At 38.1% G+C, this 25,000-nt stretch overlaps 1 protein-coding gene across 1 annotated transcript in view; it reads left to right on the top strand.

Moving 5' to 3' along the window:
- LOC144977316 (uncharacterized) overlaps positions 1-25,000 on the top strand; it is a 251,385-nt gene that overhangs the window by 208,145 nt on the left and 18,240 nt on the right. Inside the window, exons 4-6 of the mRNA XM_078922389.1 lie at positions 7,365-7,469; positions 9,149-9,229; positions 16,203-16,289. Coding sequence (XP_078778515.1) covers positions 7,365-7,469; positions 9,149-9,229; positions 16,203-16,289 — 273 coding nt within the window. The remainder of the gene's footprint in view (positions 1-7,364; positions 7,470-9,148; positions 9,230-16,202; positions 16,290-25,000) is intronic.

Here is a 25,000-nt window from a genome sequence, read left to right as displayed (position 1 = left end):
AAGAAAGCACGATAAAACGGACATCTCTCTCTCTCTCTCTCTCTCTCTCTCTGTGTCTCTCTCTCTCTCCCTGTGTGTGTGTGTCTGTCTCTCTCTCTCTGTGTCTCTCTCCCTCTCTCTCTCTCTGTTGGTCTCTCTCTCCTTTTCATCTATCTATATATATATATATATATATAATATATATATATATATATATATATATATATATATATATAATACCTATATATTTATCCATTAATAGGTCTGCCTCTCTTTCTCTTTGTCTATCCATACATTTACCTTTTTTCATGCCCTTTGTACTATTCTGCTTAATATGAAATGTTTATCCTACAACAATCTCTGTAAATGTAAGATTAGGCAATCATGAATAAAGAAAGAGGGACAAAGGACCCTCACCTCGATCATTAACCAATGCAGCTAGACAAAGAAATAATAGCACTTGGTGTGTATCGAAATGCACAAACACACACATATGTAACACACGCATGCTGACGTCATGACACACCGCCCGGGCATTTTAATGGTCAACAGGCGCATGTGATGAGCGTTGACCAATCAGAATCATTCATTTGGAAAGTTGTCAAGGAAAAACCTAGACTTGTTTACAGTTTTTAAAGTTCATTATTGGTTGAACCATGAAATTGTGGAAACAGTCATGCTTACTCTGAGATAGATACGGACACTCCCTTTGCTGTGGTATCTTACATCTTATTGGTGGAGGAAAAGACTTATGGGGCAGCGTGGCTCAGCGGTACGGTCTTTGCTTCCTACCCGAAAGGTACCGAGTTCAATCACCCGCCGCTGCGTTGTGTGGCCTTGAGCAAGTCACCTCGCCCTAGCTCACTTTGCGGCGCTGTTCTGCGGCTGCCGCCTGGGTTATTCCAGTCTTCCCTTGGACTAGACCCTAAAGACAAATTTCCCCATGGGATGAATAAAGGGAATTTTATTTTTATTTATTTATTTAAAAGACTTAATATTACTAAGCCTTGGAAATGGTGGCTCTCTGAGAGAAAGTCAACTCTTGTTTTGAATGTTTCACTGATAGTTGCTTTTTAAAACTTTAAATATATATAACTTATCGTCAATACTTATGTTGAATTATTATGTTTTCATTTAGAAAAATGATTGTAGTTTATGAAACAACCAAAAACTGAAATTTGATCATTTTGACCATTTCCACTTTAAAACCCGTTTTCTTCGTTTTCCAAATCCCGACTAAATACAACTTCGAGGCGTAGGGTCACATATGTCATGTGATCAGAATGTATAAAAGTCAAAACTTGATCAAATATATATTGTTTTTCTTCTCTGGATACACTTTAATGCTCGTCGGAGAAATATTTAATGAGGGTGTCCGTCATTGTTCCGATAGTTTAGAGCCAGTTACTTAGTTACGAGGGAAGTTACGAGGGGAGTGACGTCATGACTGATGACGCGTATTATGAAGACCTCAAAATATCAACTCGGAGTGAAGTGAATGTCAAAAAAAAATATATTTACCGATTTCCAGTTAACGACCGTTCTCTGGAAAAACTCGTACTTTAAAAAATTGTTCAGAAAACACGTCTTTCAATTATCGATCGATTTTCGAAGTCCCAGGATAGTTTTTTTTATTGCTAAGATGAGGATGATTTAAATCGAGCGATATTTGAAGGGTGAGTTTTCTGACCAAGTTTTTAAATACAAATTTTTTTCCAGATTACGGCAGTCAATTCGTTAAAAGAACACACACACAAAAAAAAACCACCAAAAAACACGAAAGTTTAGACGTTTGCTGTTGAAATACTGCATATAACATGTTCACGTCTGTTTTTTTTCCGTAGTTCTCGCCTAACCAACCAACTGTAAATATTATCTTGACGGCTAAACACAATGAGCTCTCGTTCCTTGACGTGAGAGTTGTGAGGCGAGATTTCCTTGGCGGAAGAATCGTGAATGGTCTCCGATACACTGCTGGTTTAAGACTTGTCATATTAATTTGTTATGATCACCACGATATGTTTGATGTGCGCCAATTACTGCCGAGAGCAAGAAAGCGTTTGTTGTTGTTGTTGTTGTTGTTGTTTGTTTGTTTGTTTGTTCATTTATTGTTTGTTTGTTTGTTTGTTTTTGTTTTTTTTTATTCTTTAATATGATGACATATTTAACAATGAATCTCAGAAAGAAAGCTTTAAGAAATAAAAAAAAATTAAAGTAACTTTTGTTGCTTTGTTTTTTTTTAAGATCAATAATATAATATGAATTTGTAAAATAACACAAGGATGATGAAATAAAATCTCTCCATTTAACTTGAGACGGGGATCTGGTCGACGCTGTGTGTCATACCACAAGACCACGTAGCACTGCAAAGTGAGCAATGGAGACTAAGTTTATTGCGCTTGGGAACGATCGAGAAACCGAGAATGTGGCTCAAACCTGGCTCTCATGGGTGGAACTGCAATGCCCAATGCCCAATATCCCATTCATAACGCCCAACGCCCCATGCACAATGCCCAATGTCCAATGATTAATGCCCAATGCCCAATATCCCATTCATAACGCCCAACGCCCCATGCACAATGCCCAATGGTCATATGGAATGACAATCGTCTTCGGACCGGAGTGTTGTTCAAGTTGCTTTTGTTTTTTTTTTGGGGGGGTTTCTTTTTGTTTGTTTTTTGTTTTGTCTTTGTGTTTGTTTTTTTTTTGTTGTTATACACTCGATCATGTTGATCCCCCTCCCCATCCACCACCCACCCCCCACCGTCAAAAAAAAGTTTTGCAGTCACTCCTGCAGTCATCTGATTCCTTTATTGAACCTGGTTCTCATGAGTTGTAAAAAACACTTGAAGTTATACTGAAATGTAGAATCAATATCAATTTTTTAATACACACACACACACGCACGCACACACACACACACACACACACACACACACACACACAAATGCCCCATGGGGAATCATGACCAAGATCTGACGATGTTTGAATAAGGGACTCACTACAATCAGAGATCGGCACGTCCTCTATCAAGACTTGGAGATTACAGAATTAGCAATCTTACCTACGGTCATTATTTGACCATTGTCTGTGTCGACAATTCTGCCGTACTCTGGAAAAACCCATATTTTAAAATTAACTTCGTGAAGTCCCAGGTTTGAGAGTTTTTGCCAAGATGAGGGTCATTTAAATCGATCTATATTTGAAGGACGAGTTTTCTAGCCAAATTTTAAAATATGGGTTTTTCCAGAGTATGGCAGAATTGGTTAGTTTGGCTATGCTTTACAGGTTAACCAGTTAACTGCTGCAGTACAGTACTCCATAAAGACGCGTATTTAAAGATTTGGCCAGAAAACTTGTCCTTCAAATATCGATCGATTTAAATGGCCCTCATCTCGGCAAGAACTCTCAAATCTGCGGTTATGTTGTCAAGGTTATATGACACTCGCTTTCGGATCGGAAGGTCCTGGGCTCCAGCCTCGCTCGGCGCATAGCTGAGTCCTTGGAAAAGACTCTTTACTTTCATTCTCTCACCGTACTCAGGTGTAAAATGAGTACATGACCGATAACAGCGTTGTCTTTGTCGAAAAAAAAATGGTAATATCGCCTTACAGGGACCATGTCTCGTTCTCCATGTTTTGTTTTGATGTTGGTCATGGACCCTTTGTCAAGCGCTTTGAGGAACACTGGTACTTATTTTAGGTGGAAGAAGACCAACGTCCTATCCAGAGGATACTCAGTTTTTATCCGTTTTATACCCATAGAATTTGGGATGAACTCTGGCTCTATATCTCTTCTGGTTTTGGCCACTGTAAGCTAAGAAAAGAGGGAGGAGGAGGAGGAGGAGGAGGAGGAGGAGGAGAAGGAGGAGAAGGAGGAGGAGGAGTAGTGGAGGAGGAGGAGGAGGAGGAGGAGAAGAAGAAGAAGAAGAAGAAGAAGAAGAAGGAGGAGGAGGAGGAGGAGGAGGAGGAGGAGAGGAGGAGGTTCTGGTGAAGATTAAGGCTTTTTCCGTGGGATCAGGGTGGCGATTTTTAAAAAATCTGCGCAAAAAGGTTCTTTCAAATAATACGGACTATTTAATATGATTTTATTTAATTGCATACGTACTTAAAGTTGTGTTGTTCTTGTTGTTGTACAAGCTCGTTTTTGTAGCGTTTTTTAAACATGTTTTTTAAAAATTTTGTTATATATTACTTTACGTTTTTTTTCATTTATTTCTTCTATTTTTTTTATTTTTTTTTTATTTATTTTTTTTGTTTGGGGGTGTTTTTCTTTACATTTTGTTGTTATAATTTTGTTTTTTTATTTGTTTTTTGTTTTGTTTTGTTTGGGGTTTTTTTTGTCCTTTTTATTGTTTTGTTTTGTGTGTTGTTTTTCTTTTCCTTTTGTTAAATTTTCATGTTGTTTTTCATTACATTCCGGAATGTAAATGAATTTCAAGACTTGACGTGAAAAAAAGAAACCAAAACGAAAAAAAACAGAATATTAGGGCTAGACCCCAATTTTTTTTTTTTTTTACAAAATTAAGAATTGAAAAAAAAGACAAACCCCAGAAAAAATGTTTATAATTTTGCCAAACAGTTATTGGCAAGTCTTGTGACGTTTAATATTATACAGATTGTCTTGTTTGATATACTGTCCTCCATTGACAAAAAAAAATTGTATTTATTTTCACAAAATTTTTACTTCAGAAATGAACCTCAACTTGCCGCAAAAACAAAACAAAACAACCCAAACCAAACAAACATACAAACAACCTCAAACACAGCACCTAAAAATCTTAGATTTGAGATTTTTTTTTTTTTCTGACAATTTTAAGGTCATTTGAAGTAAAATGTTTCTGATCTTGTCTAAATTCGAAAAGGGAAAAAAGTGTTTTCTCCGATATCGTCGGTATAGTTAGACCAACTCAGCCTTGTCACGTATGGTAAACATTGACAAGCCAATCGGAGCCCTGTGTAATGTTGTAGAATTGAAAATACAGTAATGGTGTATCAATGTAAAACATCTACGAAATTATCCTCTTGTGGAGTGGGAGGGGGGGGGGTGGATGTAACGCATGCTCGACTACTAAGGACACCCGAGGAGGAGGAGGAGGAGGAGGAGGAGGAGGAGGAGGAGGAGGAGTTTATTCTGGTTTCTGTCTAGTTCTACGGACAGTGGCAATTATCGTTCGTTATCTTTTGGATTTGGCTAAGAAGCTCATAGCATTGCCATCCGGAAGTATAACGGACCAACACACAAAACTGTGTGTATCCATGAACGTTTATAGTCGGGTTAATACAGTTCAGTGAGCATTATTCATAAACGCGGATGGCAAAATACAATAACAAGACCTGAGCGACGTCATCTTCGAACTATCTATACTAAATCATTTCGTGCTGGGGCTAACAGTCCTTATTATCAATGGTGGGAGTCTTAGGGCTGGAATTTAAAAAAAAACCTTGGCTACATTCACGGCACCGATTACGATTACTTTGCCTTTGAAACGAGTATTCTACCAGCATAGATCTAAATCTCTTGCCTCCCACTTTCAATTTAAATATATATAATGGTTCTTTACAATAGTTTAGATTCATTTTTTTCATTCTAAATAGATAGATGCACATGTCAAAAATTCTGTCTTCGCGCAATTTATTGAATTCTGATATTTGCTAGAAAAGATTTTTTGTGTTAATGCCTTCGGCTATATGACATAATATTCATAATTATATCTTATCATGAAATATCTGATTTAGTTTATATGTAGCTCCAGGAAATTGTGTGTTTCTTGAGTTTAAAGCAAATTTACAAATCACCAACGTATAATTGAAAGAAAATAGCTGGTGAATATTTATATTTTACCCAATTGTGATTCACCCCAATTTTGTTATTTTTCATCACTTCTTCCATTGAATTCCTCGTTGTTTTCAGTTTATCGACCTTTGGCTTGTCAAAACTTTTAGCCCTCTCCTTACCAACTGCAGGAAAATCGTCACATTCGTTACGATACAACCAACAGTTTTTATTATTCAAACTTCTCTTGTACATCAGAAAATTTAAAGAAAATGAACAGTGTGTTGCAAAGCACGATTTACTGAAGAAATTATTTATCGCAAGAACTTACTGCTATTGTGTTTGAGTGATAAAAAATCTATAGGGAATGAGATTAGCGGAAGAGTAGCGTCCCTTGATTGGACGTCACCGGCGGAAAAGTTATTAGATAGAGAGCGTCATGTTGGTTGTGCGCATGCGTCTCTCGTCCTCGCTTCCGGTGAAAGCGGCATGAGACACTTCACCGAAAACAAGGACGAGAGAGACGCATGCGCAAAAACGTTCTCTCTGTAAGGTGACGTCCAATCAAGGGACGCTACTCTTCCGCTAATCTCATTCCCTATTTTTGTGTTAGTTGGGCTTGAAGTTTTGGGGAAAATCATGAAAATGTCTGGTAAGGAGAGGGTTAACCAGTCAACTCTGGGGGAAATACAACAACTCGTATTTAAACATTTGGCCGGAAAACTCATCCTTCAAAATATCGATCAATTTAAACGAGTGTCTCATCTTGGCAAAAACTCTCAAACCTGGGACATCACTTTCCGTGATGCAAGGGATCTCCACCTGGTCCTGTCAGCTGCTGTTCTCGGTGCCACCTCGAGGGACATACCTCTCTGCTTTAGGTCCTTCTCCACAGTACGTCTCCAGGTCTCCTAGAGGCGGCCTCGCTTCCTCTTTCCTTGGAGAGCTTTCTTTGTAAGTCATTGTTTCGGCAGGTCTGCGATAAATATACCCCAATCACTGCCACCTTCTCCTTAATGAGGCCCTCCATAGACTCCACCTCTGCTCTAGTTCTTTGTGCGGCTATGTGGTCTTGTGGTATGACACGGGCTTTCGGATCGGAAGGTCCTGGCGCATAGTTGAGTCCTTGGAAAAGGCTCTTTATTCACATTCTCTCACTGTACTCAGGTGTAAAATGAGTACCTGACAGTTAACAACGTTGTCTCTGTCCGAAAAAATTGTAATATCGCCAAACAGGACTCATGTCCTGTCCTAAAAGTTAAGTGTTGCTGTTAGCCAGGTTTGAGCACGTTTAGAGGATAATTCCGCTATATAAAAGCTCAATTAAAAATAATTTAGTTCCTAGGTCCTCATTTGAGATTGTATTCGGCCAGAAGATACTGATAGTCATCAAAACTCATCGATATTTGTAGTAAACGATATCTGGCCAAAAAAAAAAAAGAAAAAAAAAGATATAACGTGTTGTTTTCTCAGTGTATGGCTGGATTTGGAAACAATTTGCTGCCAGACATTCCCCATGTGACAATTGTCATTTGTCTAGTAGGTTTTCATCACGTATTTATTATTTATTGTTACCTTGTTTGTTTGGGTCTTTTTTTTTTCTTGACCAGAACGGAAACACGCCCCTGATGAATTACATTAGAACGGAGACACCAAGTTGCCAGATTGTCGAAGCCATGTTGAGATGCAACGCCGATGCTTATCTGGCAAATAAGGTATTTTAAAATGTGATGTTTTGTTTTGTGTTTGGTCTTGTTTTTCTTTTTTTAATTTTCGTTTCTGTTTGTATATGATGATGGTGGTGGTGGTGGTGGTTGTCGTAGTGATGGTGATGGTGATTGTGATGGTTTTACTAATATGATGATGATGATGATGATGATGGTGGTGGTGGTGGTGGTGGTGGTGGTGGTGGTGGTGATGATGATGATGGTGGCGGCGGCGGCGGCGGCGATGGTAGTGGTAGTGGTGGTGGTGGTGAAATTGGCGGTAATAGTGGTGATTATGCTAGCTGAAGTGCTGATTATGGTTATTGTAGTGGAGGTGATAGTGAGCGCTAGTGATAACAGTGAGCAATGGATGTCGAGCATGACGCCATGGTGTCGAGTAATAAAGCTCAAGGAACAATGAATAAGTTTTTTTTTTTTTTTCACTTACTTGGCAATTAATTGACTTTGATTTGTAGTTAAGCCGTTGATCTCATTTTGAAGTGATCAACTCTAGAAACAATACGTTAGGCATTGCGTTACACAATACATTTGATGTAATACTTTAAACAAAAGGTGCATTACGCAATACGTTACATCATGAAAATAGATGGTTAGACATATTATATTTGGCATTTGTATTACGCCTTAGCCCGATTTCACCAGGCTCTAGGCGCGCTAGACATATGAATGTCCATTTTCCTTTCACAATTTATGTCCTATTTGTCTGTTCCTTTCATTATCTTATCTGCTGTACTCCGAAAGAAAAAAAACACACACTCGTCCTTGAAATATTGATGCATTAAAAACGAACCTCATCTTGTTAAAAACTCTCAAACCTGGGACTTCCCTGAAGACTTTCTTTGAAGTTTTGACAAGATGGGGGTCATTTAAATCCAACGGTATTTGAAACGCGAATTTCCTGGCCAAAAGTGTTTTTTTTTTTAAAACATGATTATTTCAGACTACGGCAGTTATACCATTCATTATTTCACTTTTTGTTAATATATAATATAGGTTTTTTTCGTCTCTTCATTCTTCACCTGCCAATTTTAGTTATTGATCATTCAATCTATCCATTATGTCATCATAACTTTATACAATATTATAATCTATTTCAAAGAATGGTTACCCTATACTCGTGAGAAAGCCTTTAGAGAATATGCATTTTCAAGACAGCTCCGCTTTTTTCCGTTACGAATTTGAATAGGGAATGAGATTAGCGGAAGAGTAGCGTCCCTTGATTGGACGTCACCCATAGTTTGTGACGTCACCGGCGGAAAAGTTATTAGAGAGAGAACGTCATGTTGGTTGTGCGCATGCGTCTCTCGTCCTCGCTCCCCTATAGTTGGGAAAATTTTAATTCCTATATTCTTCACACAGTTTTACGCTGTAAACCTTCGCTTGCATCGCATAACACAACCATTGAACACGAGAGGTCGAGATTACGGTAATTAGAAGGTCTGAGGTTCGATCCCCAGTCGAGGTTGACTGATTTTTTTGGGATGATTATTTTTCTTGTAATTTACTATCTTGCTTTGTCTGGCAACTTTCATACACTCTTATTCACATCTTTAGATATGTTAAGTGTTGCTGTTGGCACTTACCCCTTGTAAAGCAATTTGAGCGCATTTAGTAGATATTGTATTGTTTACACTTTAATTAATTTATTTATTTATCTCTTTTCTCAGGATGGAGCGGTGCCCTTTGATTTAGTGACGTCATTAGACACCATTCCCATTGACATCAAGGACGTCTTCCAGAAATACGTGGTGAGTAGAAAAGATACGGAGGTGGTGCTGGTGGTTGGTGGTTGGTGGTGGTTGGTGTGTCTGGTGTTGGTGTGTGGTTGTGTGTGGTGTGCTGTGTTGGTGGTTAGTGGTGGTTGGTGGTGGTGTGTGGTGGTTGTGGTGGTTGGTGGTGGTTGGTGGTGTGTGTGGTGGTGTGTGGTGGTTGGTGGTGGTTGGTGGTGGTTGGTGGTGGTTGGTGTGGTTGGTGGTGGTTGGTGCTGGTGGTTGGTGGTTGGTGGTGGTTGGTGGTGGTTGGTGGTGGTTGGTGGTGGTGGTGGTTGGTGGTGGTTGGTGGTGGTTGGTGGTGGTTGGTGGTGGTTGGTGGTGGTTGGTGGTGGTGTGTGGTGGTTGGTGGTGGTTGGTGGTGGTTGGTGGTGGTTGGTGGTGTGTTGGTTGGTGGTTGGTGGTGGTTGTGGTGGTGTGGTGTGGTGGTGGTTGGTGGTGGTTGGTGGTGGTGGTGGTGGTTGGTGGTGGTTGGTGGTGGTGTGCTGGTGGTTGGTGGTGGTTGGTGGTGGTTGGTGGTGGTGTGCTGGTGGTTGGTGGTGGTGTGCTGGTGGTTGGTGGTGGTTGGTGGTGGTTGGTGGTGGTTGGTGGTGGTTGGTGGTTGTTGGTGGTGGTTGGTGGTGGTTGGTGGTGGTGGTAGTGGTTGGTGGTGGTTGGTGGTGGTTGGTGGTGGTTGGTGGTGGTGTGCTGGTAGAGGTGGTGGTTGGTGGTGGTTGGTGGTGGTTGGTGGTGGTGTGCTGGTGGTTGGTGGTGGTTGGTGGTCGTGTGCTGGTAGTTGGTGGTGGTTGGTGGTGGTGTGCTGGTGGTTGGTGGTGGTTGGTGGTGGTTGGTGGTGGTTGGTGGTGGTTGGTGGTGGTTGGTGGTGGTGTGCTGGTGGTTGGTGGTGGTTGGTGGTGGTGTGCTGGTGGTTGGTGGTGGTTGGTGGTGGTTGGTGGTGGTTGGTGGTGGTTGGTGGTGGTGTGCTGGTGGGTGGTGGTGGTGTGCTGGTGGTTGGTGGTGGTTGGTGGTGGTGTGCTGGTGGTTGGTGGTGGTTGGTGGTGGTTGGTGGTGGTTGGTGGTGGTGTGCTGGTGGTTGGTGGTGGTTGGTGGTGGTGTGCTGGTGGTTGTTGGTGGTTGGTGGTGGTTGTAAGTAATTTTTAGAATTGGTACAACTACTGCTACTTCTTTTACTGATATTACTGCTACTATTTATACTGCTACTACTACTACTACTACTACTACTACTACTACTACTACTACTACTACTACTACTACTACTACTACTACTACTAATAATAATAATAATAATAATAATAATAATATCATCATCATCATCATCATTCATCATCATCATCATCATAATAATAATAATAATAATAATAATATATAATAATAATAATATATAATAATAAATAATAATAATAATAATAATAATAATAATAATAATAATAATAATAATAATAATAATAATAATAATAATAATAATAATAATAATAATAATAATAATAATATTACATTTACTAATACTACCACTACTACCATCACTACCACTACTACTACTACTACTACTACTACTACTACTACTACTACTACTACTACTACTACTACTACTACTACTACTACTACTATTTCTATTACTACGGGAACAAGTTATGAAAGAGTTAATTTATAAACAGTGACGGATTTTGTCAGCGTTAATAGAAAAAAAGGACGCCTGACATACAAATTGTATAATATAAAATGATAATTTGGCTCCATTGCGTGGGTAACAAATATAAATGAATCCATGGAAATGCGGTATAGAAATAAAAGCTCATATGTTTTGTGAATCGATTCCAACGGTGGCCGTTTCTACTTATTTATCTACCGCTTCAACCCCCCCCCCCCACCACCCCCCCCCCCCCCCCCCCCCCCCCCCCCACCCATCTCTGGCCCCCAACTTTCCCAAGCTGCCGTGTCCAATTCATTCAATCTCATCCTACAATCTTAATAACGTTATTGAATTGAGATCTATCTAGGCTACGCAGTCTCAAGGACGCTTGCCGTGAATATTTGTGCTGTTGTCAGCATGTCTCTGCTTAGATTCATTTTGTTACATTTTTCCACGTATCCCTGTCTTGCGCCAACGTTTTACGAGCGAGCAGATCATGTTCCGTCTTTAGTTTTGATGGAATAGTTTTTTGTAGCTGTAAAGATACAAATTCTCCTGGTGCTGATTGGAGCAGACGAGGGTAGATATGTCTGCTAGTCGTCATTTAGTGTTGTTGGTAGAGACGTTGGTGTTCGTCCGCGGTATTTCTTCCCGGCATTGAGGTATTCCTTCATTGCTGTCTGGGTCGGTATGTTATGCGGCTAAGACGTTTCCATCCTTGTCGTTTTATTCTATCACTAACAGGGCCTACTCTGCAACGGTCGTAGAGATCTTGGTTACTAACCTTGTCTGGCCATTTCACACCCATGACTCGACGGAGTTGTTTTCTGTGTGTAGCGTCTAGACTGTCTAAATTCGTGTTCGTTAATCCCCATGTACCACAGTTGTAGAGCTGTCATGGTAGAACAAGGCCTTCGTAAAGGCGTATTCTTTTGCATTCACTAATGAAGTCTTCCCTAAGCCAGATATTTAATAACTAGATCGCGAAAGGCGTTTTATGCTAGGAGTTTCCTTATTTTAATGTCTTCTTTCTCGTTGATCAAGTTACCAAGATTCCTGGCATTTTTCCAATCATCTTTGGTCTTTTCAATTTCTATTATTTCTGGGTTTTTTTTGTTTTTGTTACAACGTTATTAAATATTTAATTATCTATTTTTTAACTTTACATTTCAATTACCTGTCATGAATTAAAAATTAAAAACCACAACTCTTTTTATCTTCCCTGTATCACCCCAGACACGCAAATACCTTTCAGATACATAACGTTTAAACGTCCTTTTGGTCATTTTCATCAAAAAACGACATAAGACATCTAAACGTATCAAGACGTCTTTAACATAGGACTTCAAATTCTAATGTTTACAGTCCAAGCTTTAAGACTCTATGACAAGTCATAGTAGGCCATATCAATCTAACAATTCGTAAATTAAAAACTCTCTTACTTAACTGTTTTTTAAAATGTTATTTTGCTGTTGGAAGCAACTAGAATAGTTGTTTTTAAGTGAGCACACAGCAGTTCGCCGAACATTCATCACATTTATCACGGAATATCAGGGCTTTCTTCATCCCACGCCAACATCCGATAACCAAATTAGAAGATTCGGAAATGAACACGGGGTGAGATCTGCTGCTGTGTGCTAACAAAACGTCTTTTTTACATTTTGGCCAGAAAACTATAAGTTCATAATATATCGGTTGATTAAATTGACCCCAAATTATCAAATGTTCTTATACATAGACTTGTAGAAATTTGTAATATATCCATAAAGAAGGCCAGTGATTTTGTGTTCTTGATCGATGGATTTATGAAGTAAAAATTGTATGGCCAAATTGTAAAAATAAAGGCGTTTTGTCTGAAAACGGTACAAATGCTTTTAAGAGTCCGAAATGGCTCATTGCTTTCAGAGTGGCTAGCGTCCATACAACTCACCTCTTTATTTTTATCCTACTCCCTCTAACGACGTATTTTTAAGTGTATCCGATCTATCTTTGGATTCGTGCAAGATACAAAATCAATTAATTAGTAAATCAGCTCATTTATAGTTTTTTAAAAACTATTTTGATGCGATTCACAGATAATTCATTTGTCGTTGTTGTCGTCGGCGACGTCATCACCATCGTAATAATAATAATAATAATAATAATAATAATAATAATAATAATAGTAATAATAATAATGATAATAATATAATAATAATAATAATAATAATGATAATAATAATAATAATAATGATAATAATAATAATTATATCATTATCATCATCATCGTCAGCATCATCATCATCATCATCACCATCATCATCATCATCATCATCATCATCATCATCATCATCATCATAATTATTATTATTATTATTATTATTATTATTATTATTATTATTATTATTATTATTTTTATAGTATAGTGTAGTAGTAGTAGTAGTAGTAGTAGTAGTAGTAGTAGTAGTAGTAGTAGTAGTAGTATAGTAGTAGTAGTAGTAGTAGTAGTATGTAGTAGTAGTAGTAGTAGTAGTAGTAGTAGCAGTCAGTAGTAGTAGTAGTATAGCAGTAGTAGTAGTATGTTCGTAGTAGTAGTTGTTGTAGTAGTAGTAGTAGTAGTAGTAGTAGTAGTAGTAGTAGTAGTAGTAGTAGGAGGAGGAGGAGGAGGAGGATGAGGAGGAGGATGAGGAGGAGGACTAATAGTATAGTAGTAGTGTTAGTAGTAGTAGTAGTAGTAGTAGTAGTAGTAGTAGTAGTAGTAGTAGTAGTAGTAGTAGTAGTAGTAGTAGTAGTAGTAGTAGTAGTAGTAGTAGTAGCAGTATCGCAACTTTATCATTGTTATTGCAACCGATTTTGTTAACTATTATCATTTTTCACACAACCACTACTACCATCAACAAAATCATCATCATCATTATTTTAGTAACCTTGCCATACCCAACGAACTTGGTATGACGTCATAGTACTGGACGATCTAACTGCGTGACTATAATTATTATATACTGTATTACAATCTTGGAATAAAAATAGATGGAAGGAGGATGACGTCATGATACTGAAGCCAACCGTTGGCCGCTTCCGCCATATTGGGTAGACCAAAACATCTTTCTTACGCCATAGTTCGGTGATTCACTCATCGGTGGAAATCCGAATCGCAATGATCAGTGGATGTTAAGAACAAAGGGGGGTTGCAAATTCCTTCTAGTGGAGTTATTGATGTCCGTTTACTTTCTGAAAAGCATTTCAGAATATATGTTGCAACTGTAGGTCAAGATCATTTTCATTTCAATCGATATGATTGCCATAAGCTTTTGCTAAGCATCATGAACTTCATGATGAAGTCTTTCGTCAATAAACCCGTTTTTTCTACATTATTTCATTCTCATATGTTTGATCATGAGGGGACTGAGAATCATTTGATTCTTCTACTAAAAGCAATAGCTGAGAAATATATTCAGGTCAGGTATTTCTATGCTGGTAAACTGTACAGTGAACAATTGAAAAAGAAGCTAATGTGTAAAAGCCGTCAAGTTCTTAACAAATTCATTTTATTTACAGGGCAGTAACAATGTCATTATTAACTTGTGTGATTTTTTTAAAGAGGCAAAAATGTTTGTGTATAACCCTTTCCCGGCTAGGCTGGATTTCACGTCAAACATCATTTCATCCGCTACAACTTTCACCTCGAGCACTCGGAGGGCTCGAGTCGCATCATAGGGGCTAATTTCTGAACTGTAGAGGATTGAATGATGAATGACGTAAAATCCAGTCTCGCCATGACGGAATTCTGTAATAACTACATATTAATGATGAACTAGTAATGAAATTGCTGGGATTTTTGTTTTATTTTGAAATCTTAATGAATTATGATCAAACAATGAATCTTTTTGTGTGACCATGATATTTTGTGTAATAATGTCTTTTTTTTGGTCAATTTACACAAATAAATATAAAATGTAAATAGCATTTTGTGACTTAATTTTTGATGAATTATGGTAATTCATAGCTCTAGTAGCGGGGCTCCCGTTAGTTCAGTTGGTAGAGCATTGGACTGTCACGCCAAAGGTCTCGGGTTCGAGTCCCTTTGCAGCCAGAATTTTTATCCGGTTCCCCCTGTCCACCCAGCAGCAATTGGGTAGCTTACTCTATTACTGCTATAGCTGCAGTGGTACGTCCACATTTTAAGTTGTCACCATTAACCCTTTCATGGCTAGGTTTGAGTTGAACCGAACCAAAACCTAACGTACGTTTGTCTATACATGACTGACTTATGCAGTTTCATCTAGAAATAGTCCATGTGATGCGACTCGAGCGCGCTTTAGACTAATCTGTGATGAAAACTGTACAGGATCGACTCATATTTGACGTGAAATCTAATCTAGCTGTGAAAGGATTAAGAATTGTGGTCGTGTAGTGGTGGCCTGGTTTTAAATGTGATTCCTACCCCGAAACTTTGTGCTGTAAGAGTCAGCTAAAAGTGGCGGGTGGTTGGGAGGGCCTCCTGCATTCTTGCAGGAGATGTATGCTTTCTTCTACTTTTATCCCCTTATCTTTTGTAACGTCTGCTTTCGGCACTTGTCCTTGACCGAAATAGCTCGGTTGTGGTTGGGTTCATGTGGGGTTTTCTGCTTTTGAGGAGTATGACGCGGCCGGGAACCGAATCCCAGACCTCCTGGTTACGAAGCCAACGTTCTAACCAACTGAGTCACTGTGACCAGTAACAAGTAAAGATTGGTAGCGGATGACCGAATGGTCTACTTGTTGTTCTCTCTTCTTGGCCAAGCGAAATATGCCGTCTCGTGCACGCAGGTTCGATTCCGACCGGATCCACTTCTTATTTTTCGATATCTTTAATTCGAGCTTGCACTTCCATTACTTTCTGTGCGGTTGCTTGATATTTTACAAGTGTTTACTCATACTCATACTCCTCCTTTTTTCCTTATATTCATGTCATAACCAACAAGCAAAGCAAATCGAACCGTGCGTAGTGATAGTGCTTTGGCTTCAGAATTGAACGAAGAAAATAATTTAATTAACATAGCCTTTGCAAGGTATTTTACAACATCATAATGACTAAATTCCCTTAGTAAGTGAGTGTTTTAATCGGCAACACAAGATGATTACCATCACTCAAGTCTATAGTTTCTATGATAAACAATCGTTTCTTGGGCTTTTCAATATGGCGGCTAAGCTCCGCCCACTGGCATCAACTTTGCGACTGCGCGAACGAAGCCGCTTACCTTCCATGTATTATTATTCCAAGATTACAATAGATAGTGAATTTATTGTTATCATTGTATGGAATATTTTCTTTTTTTATTCTATATATTTTATGTATTTCAGCCTGGCGTATGGGCAGCTGTCCAAACAGACGATGCCTCTGCTATTCGGAAATTGATAAACCAGTGGTGCCGGGTGGACGTACAAAAGGTAGGCCTATCATTTGTGACCCACGCCTAATAACTTGTATTATATCGGCATGAAACAGTTGACGAAAAGTGCTTTACAATATTTTATTAATGAATGAAAAGAAATATGGATTTTTAGCTTCTTGCTTTAACAAATTCTCTTTCTTCAGTTTGTGTTATCCTCTCCTCTTTCATATGCCTTTAGTATCTCTGTCACCTTGTTTTGTTGATAAACTGGGCAAAAATAGATAAATTCATGTCCACATCATCTGTCTTTCTACAATCTAGTTTCATTTCCATTTTATTATTGTTATCTATTTTTTCCGAGCTTCAAACAGCAACCTTTACAGCTATAAAACACATAAACTCATCTTAAATCACATATTTTTAGACCTAAAATTGATTTTGCAGCACTTTCACCGCTCGACATAATATCGTTTTGGGGCCATGGGTCATAATTTTTAATTGTCTATTTTGGAGAGACCCTCCTTTTGAGACGCTTAAGATACCTTGGGCAACTCCTTGAATGGAAATGAAGCCTAATCGTACTCAACTGGCCCTCACCAAGTGAGGCTCAGTCAATCCAGATGACCCTATTTTCACGAAGGATGGAAACAAAAGTCTCACTGAACTTGAACGCTTAGCCAAACTTATAAGACGCTGGACAAAAATTAGACGAGGGCCTAAACATATCATAAAAATGTGCAGTGGCGTGGCATGCTCACAGTATAAGGTGGCGCCAGGATCGGAAGAAAATGACTTGAAACATGCTATATTTGTAAATACAAAAGAAAGGTAAAAAATTAAAGAAAAGATTTACTCAAATAAGTAAGAGGCGGAATGTAACATTTCTCAGTTTTATTATTATTTTTTGAAATACTGTAATCCATTCATTTTAAAAAGATGGAACGGTGCCGGGCACCAAATCGACCAATATAGCTACGCCCCTGAAAATGTGTCTATAGCGTCGCATCTTGTAGGCGTCCTAATATCATAGTGGGATGCCATATGTACTGTAGTGATATTTTGGAAGACCACATAAAATATCATCCAAAAACTTGAGGCAACCAAAACACATGTTTATGACAAATCTTCAAGATCTCCTGGCCGAATAATACAATCTCAAATGAAGACCCGAGAACAAGAGCGGAGGTAGAGTCTCCGGATAGTCTCATTAAAAGGAGAAGATGACAACGGTTGTGGCATGTCTGTCGTAATCCCGCCGAAGCACTGACAAGGGAGGCTCTGAGATGGACACCCCTCGGCAAGAAGAAGCGAAGCCGCCTCAAGGAGACCTAGAGACATACCTTGAAGAGGGACCTAAAGCAAAGAGGGTCTGTCCATCGAGGTGGCCCAAGAACAGCAACTGATATGACCTGGTAGAGATCCCTTGCATCGCCTCAAATATCAGCAGGAATGGAAAGGATGGAGTGAGTGAGTACTGCTATTTTGGGGTACACTGACTGGCAGTGACTTAGACTAAGTAGGTTTCGTTCTGCGTTGTGGCTCGGCAATACTTTTTCACACTATTTTTACCAACTTACCCACCACCCCCTCCCCATATTTTATTACACATCACCTAATATTTTAAGATGTTTTTGGTTTGTTTTTTTAGTGGGGGGGGGGGGGGGAATTGGTCATGTACTTTTTTACTGGTTTTTTTTTCTGGCATTGTTACAAACTACACCACGGGCGGAGAAAAATATATAAGCACTTTTACTGGGTTAATGGGACATAGGGATATCAGAAACAACGATAATAACAACAACGATGACGACGACGACAATGATGGCGACGGCGATGACAATGATGATGATGGTGATGATGATGATGATGATGATGATGATGATGATGATGATGATGATGATGATGATGATGATGATGATGATGGTCGGGAGGAGGAGGGGTAGAGGAGGAGGATGAAAATAAAGATGAACACGATGATAATGAAAATATCAAACCAAAGCTAAAGCCTCTTCAACCACAAACAATTTACAATCAAACCCGATGATCAGCTAGTCCAGATTTAGAGTTTTTGCCGTCCCCCCGCCACCCCTTCCCTCCCATCCCCTCTCCATTTAACTAGCCATCGCACTCAGACAGACAGGATAATAATATCCATTGTTTCTCTATTTCCCTAAAGAACCCCAAAACTGCATTTGGCCAGAAAAAATTTATTTTCAAATATTGATCGATTGACATTAGCCCTTAACAAATTCACATGAATAGCTTTGACCTGACGGCTCAAAGAAGCGAGAATTTTTCAGAGCTTTTGACAGGCTTGGAGGTCGTTTTCATCGATATGTATATCATTGAAATAATCGATATATCATAATTGAAAATTGAAAGTTTTCTGGCCAAAGTTCGAAAATTGTTTTGTTTTTTTATTTGTTTATTTTGATTGGTTTCTTTTTCTTTTTTTTTTTTTTATTTGTTCTGATTTTGTGTGTGTTATTTATTTTTTTTATTTGTTTGTTTTTTTTTTCTGTCTTTTTTTCCTTTTTAATGTAGATTTATTTCGTTTTTTTGTGTGTTTGTGTTTGTTTTGTTTTGTTGTTTGTTTATTTTTTGTTTGTTTGTTTTGTTGTTTTTTGGGGGTTTTTTTGTTTGCCTTTTTTCTGCTCAGAGAATGTCTGGACAGTTATTCAAGAGAGTGGTAGTATTGGTATGATTTGGTCAGCGGCCAAAATTTGATGCGTACATTATTGGATTGGAATGGGTTTTGGATGTTGTCTGAACGGATGGAGTGGAGGGATACTTTGTTATTCTGGCGTACGAATGGCAAAACAAATAAATTGATTTCATTTTCTGGTCAGAAAACGTTTCCTTCTAATAACGATAATAATATTGATAATAATAATAATAATAATAATAATAATAATAATAATAATAATAATAATAATAATAATAATAATATAATATAATAATAATAATAATAATAATAATAATGATGATGATAAAAATAATAATTATTATTATTATTGTTAACTTTGCGTCGCTGCACTGCAGATGTTTTTGTTTGATTGTTTGTTTTTCGTTTTATTTTATTTTTCTCCTATATTTGAGGCTGTGTCGTCTTTTTTGTTTGTTTTTTTTTTTTGTTTTATTTTGTTGGGGTTTTTTGTTTGTTTTTTTGTTTTTGTTTGTTTTGTATCGTTTTGGACTTTTTTGTTTTATTAATTTTTTTCGTTTGTTTATTTGTTTTTGATTCTTGTTTTTTATTTTCCATTTTACCACGACTGTCTCCATTATTTTGCATGCAAAGCCATGACTATAAACATTATTTTTCTCCGACCAACAACAATTGTCTATATTTAGAAATGACTTGTGATCACGTTTCACGAATCCCCAATAGTCTCGTGTTACCCTTTCAGTAGAAAAAGATGTAAATGCTGTCGGGCCGTATTTATTTTCCCCAGAATCGTTATTAAAAGAATCAACATTGAGTAGTTCGGTCGATATTTGTGACCCATTGTCTCCAAACAGTACAGAAGTCGTGACTAATGTGGTCTTGTGTTATGACACTCGCTTTCAGATCAGAAGGTCCCGGGTTCAAGCTTCGCTCGGCGCATGGTTGAGTCCTTGGAAAAGACCCTTGACTCATTTTCTCTCACCGTACCCAGGTGTAAAATGAGTACCTGGCCATTGTCAGCGTTAACAGCGTTGTCTCTGTCGGAAATATTTGTAATATCGCCAAACAGGCGTCATGTTTCGTTCTATAATATTATGTTACGTGTTGCTGTTGGTCAGGGACCCTTTTGTAATGCGCTTTGAGCAAGTTTAGTGGATATTGCACTTTATAGATAGTATGCAGATGACGTCACTCAGGCCTTTGTTATTGTTTTTGCCATCCGCGTTTGTGAGTTGTTCTCACTAAACTATATTAACCAGACTATAAAAGTTCATGGTTACACAGAGTTTGTGTGTTGGTCCGTTATACTTCCGGATGGCAATGTTGTGAACTCCTTGGCCTAGCGGCGCATTCTATCTATAAAAGCTCAATTTTTAAAAAATCAATGTCACTCAGCTCTTTGTTATTGTTTTTGGACAGCCATTTTAATGATTAGTTCTCATTAATATATCAATGAGACTAGAAACGTTTATGGTCACACTGACAAACTTCCGTGTGTCGATACGTTATTTCCGGCTAGCGGGTGCTGTGGGTATTTGACCTAAACGCACAGCATCAATTTTGTTGGGTTAAATCGGGCCCTGATCCGCGTATTCACAATTATATATTAATTATTAATTGAATGATAAGCAATGCTAACTTGAGGTCTTTTACAAGGTAAGAAATGTATGTAGGCCTATGTACATAATATTATGTTATATAGATAGTATGCGCTTGGCTAAGAAGCTCATAACATTGCCATCCGGAAGTAAAACGGAACAACACACAAAACTGTATGTATCCATGAACGTTTATAGTCAGGATAATACAGTTCAGTGAGCATTACTCATAAACGCGGATGACAAAAAACAATAACAAAGACCTGAGCGACGTCATCTTCGAACTATCTATCTATACTGTAAAGAATAGAAATTAACCATGAGTTTCATATATTATTGTGTCCATTCACTTTCCAGCACCTATTGCTTCCGATCGGAAGGTCCTGGGTTCGAGCCTCGCTCGGCGCTAAGTTGAGTCCTTGGAGAAGGCTCTTCACTCACATTCTCTCACCGTACTCGGTTGTAAAATTAGTACCTGACCGTTAACAGCGTTGTCTCTGTCCGAAAAAATTGTAACATCGCCTAACAGGCGTTATGTCCCGTCCTAAATGTTAAATGTTGCTGTTGACCAGGGACCCCTTGTAAAGCGCGTTGAGCACATTTAGTGGATATTACGCAAAAGCTCAATTAGTTCATCCCTACATAATACCACTTGGAGACGGTGGGTCACATATCGACGGTCGGCGGATCAAACCTCTGAAGTCTCGATTTTAACGATCGGCGGATCAACACTCTGAAGTCTACATACATACGAGCTTCGTGCACCATGTTTTGTTTACTTTTGAGCGGATCAGACCTCTGTTCAGAGTTTTGATCCGCCGATCGTGAAAATCAGGACTTCAGAGGTTTGATCCGTCGACCATCAACATTTAAAAAAAATCAAAACATTACTATTCTGTCGTAGATACTCTGAAAATAAATATATGTACGGCTTTTGTTGTTGTTGTTGTTGTTGTTGTTGTTGTTGTTGTTTGTTGTTGTTGTTGTTGTTTTTGTTTTTGTCCACCCTGGTCAGGTAAAGATAATCCGCTTCAAACTTCATGATTTTCATTGAATTCACCCCGATATAATACCGAATGGAGACGACGGGTAACATGCATAAAAAATGTTTATTTTGAAATGTTTCAGACATAGAAATATACAGATTTTGGACTTTGAACTTTGAAGCTGTCTAAGCTGAGAACAATTTATCTTTTTTTTATCTTCTCCTACCGCTTTCATCAGACAGTAAGCCATTGTATTGTTGTGTTCTTTTTTTTTTTTTTTCTTTTTCTTTTTTTTTTTTTTTTTTTTTTTTTGTTAGTTCTGTGTTTTGATTGAGATTTTTTATTTCTTTTGTTTTGGGCTTTTCATTACAATGACATTTATTTAAAAAAAAAGAAAGAAAGAAAGAAAAAGGATAATTACAAGCGGATACTGTGAGGGAGATTCACGATATTCTGATGGAGGATCTTTGCATTTTTTTCCAGTTGAATAACTCATTTTTAAAATTAGTTTCTGAGTTTTTGCCCCTTGGCTATTAATTTAGTGCCAAATATGATTTTTATCAGGGGAGCCGGGCAAACCGTTGGGCCGGCATCGCGAGGCACTGGCCTGTAATAACGCCTCATTTTCATTTTTGGCAAGAAAAGTTTTACTTCAACTATCGATCAATTAACAACACAGCTTATAAATCGATCGATTAACAATACAGCTCAACTTGGCAAAATATTTCAAACCCGAGACTGGAATTAAACATGTTTTCAAAGGTTTTTGCTTTCTCAGAACTTTCAGGTTGAAAATAGAAATGCAGTCCATCAACGCCATAATGCCCAAGGATTTTCAGATTTAATACAGGTGTCTATAGCATTAAACAGACAAAGGCAATTGCTTGCTATCTTTTTGATAGGATGCTAGAACTTGACAACATACTTTCTGCATGATCTAACAGATCTTTGGTGGACATGGGTGGGTGGGTGGTCAGAAAAAATGTTGACTACCCTTAGGATCAATTCCGGTCCGTTTGATTGTAAGACGAACGAACTAACTATCAATTTAACTATCGGGGGACTATTACATTTTTGGCGGTGATCTTGTTGCTGTTTCGGTGTCGAACTTTTGGATGGTTTCAGAGTAGCTACCTTAAGGCTCTTAAAATCCGTTTTGGTCTCTGTTGAACCAAATTCCTTTTTGTTTTGAGTTTACTACAGAGGTTTAGATAGATTTATGTCTTTTGTCTATTCTATACAGCTGCCATTCTATACAGAAAAAAAGGGGAGATTCACGCCATTATTTTTTAATGTCGTGATATGATTTTATTCAATAATTCATGTTAACATATATTTTTCATCTCTGTATGCATATGCACGTTTTGGTGAATGTGCATGTCTTTGTGAGGGTGTGCGTGTGTGTGTGTGCGCGCGCGCACTTGTATAAATGGGTGTGTGTACAAAAATGTTTTTATTGATGTTCTACAATTTTGTGCACCTAGAACTGTTTTGACAACGGGATTGGGCGCGATACAAATAAACTTTATTATTATTATTACTATCATTCTATCATCTTCCTATCAGATAGCTAAAATTGTCGCTCGCGCCGTTTAACTCCAAGAGGCAAAATAAACATACCTGTAGAAAATAATTACTTGAGACAGAGAGAGACAGAGAGAGAGAGAGAGAAAGAAAGAGAGAGAGAGAGAGAGAGAGAGAGAGAGAGAGAGAGAGAGAGAGAGAGAGAGAGAGAGAAATTTCGTTCTACTTTTAGACCTTTGTTGTCATGTTTTTGGAGTTACGTCCCTCGGTTATTTTCGCTCAAGAATAAAGAAAAAGAAGAATAAAGATGGCGCTTGCCGGTTGATTGAAGACACGAGTTTTGTATTTGAATTACAACCCCTTTCGAATCAGGAGGATTATTGTTACAATTTCGAGCAATCCTCTATCCGGACATCGTTTGACAAGTCATCATAATTTATATGAGATAAATTTTAAAAATAAGTAAGACAAAAATCTGGTACAATGAAGACGGGTGTTTTATCAGCGTACGACGGCCAACCTGCCATACTCTTAAATGCATATTTTTAGGTATATTTTTTGGCCTTCGAATGACCAACACTCAACTTGCCAAGACTCTCAAATCTGGGATTTCTATCAAAAACTCTCACACCTGGGACTTCCATACTGCCAAAAACTCTCAAACCTGGGACTTCCATACTGCATAAAAACTCAAACCTGGGACTTAAATGCTTGTCAAAAACTTTCAAACCTGGGACTTAAATGCTTGTCAAAAACTTTCAAACCTGGGGCTTAAATGCTTGTCAAAAACTCTCAAGCCTGGGACTTCCATATTACCAAAAACTCTCAAACCTCGGACTTCCATACTCGTCAAAACTCTCAAACCTGGGATTTTTAAGTTCTAGGTTTGAGAGTTTATGCTGACAAGATGAGGCTCACATTGTCCCAATTTTGAGAGTTTTTGACAAGACGACAGTCATCTTAAAGGAATTTTGAAGGGAGAGTTTTCTGGCCAAAATTATAAAAAAATTGTTTTGTTAGCGTATAAAATTCAACGTAGTTACTTAATACCATAGAGATGGCTTGTTGGCGCATTGGCGACGCTAGCCTCCGGGGATTTCCGATAAATGACAACCGTACCTTCAAAGCAATTTGTGAAGTCGATTCTCGAGTCCCTGTTTGAACAAAGCTGTGAAAACAAGTGTTTTTGTTGGGGGTTTTCCGCTTCATTTATCCTTTTCTTTTATTATTCTACTTTTTGTTGTTGTTTTGTTTTGTTTGTTTATTTGTTAGTTTTGTTTCATTTTGTTGTGTTTTTAAAAATTGTCGTTTTTGGTTATGTTTGTTTGTTTTGTTTTTTTAATATTCTAATCTTTTATTTTCTTTTTTTTTAATGTGGGTTTTGTTGGTTTGTTTATTTTTACCGAGATTATTTGATCCAATCTTGGGATGCCAGTTGTTCGGGGATACTGTATACAACTCACCCTGGAAGAAAAGTCAAGCGACGTGGACTGGCCAGAAGAAAAAGAAAAGGAGGAAAATGGAGAAAGAGAAGAAGAGAAAGAAGAGAAAAATAAGATGATAATAATGATGATGACGATGACGATGACGACGACGATGACAATGATGATGATGATGATGATGATGATGATGATGATGATGATGATGATGATGATGATGATGATGACGATGGTGTTGATGACGATGATAATGATGATGCTGCTGCTGCTGATGATGATGATGATGATGATGATGATGATGATGATGATGATGATGATGTAATGATGATGATGATGATGATGATGATGATGATGATGACGATGGTGTTGATGACGATGATAATGATGATGAATGTGATGATGATGATGATGATGATGATGATGATGATGATGATGATGATGATGATGATGACGATGATAATGATGATGCTGCTGCTGCTGATGATGATGATGGATGATGATGATGATGATGATGATGGTGATGATGATGATGATGATGACGATGATGATGATGA

Source organism: Berghia stephanieae, chromosome 7 (assembly GCF_034508935.2).
Source record: "Berghia stephanieae isolate SIO BIC M18660-M18661 chromosome 7, UCSD_Bste_1.3, whole genome shotgun sequence".
In the NCBI taxonomy this organism is placed as follows: Eukaryota; Metazoa; Mollusca; class Gastropoda; order Nudibranchia; family Aeolidiidae; genus Berghia; species Berghia stephanieae.
Note: the sequence above shows the minus strand (reverse complement) of the source record. Positions and strands in the feature narration are given on the sequence as shown.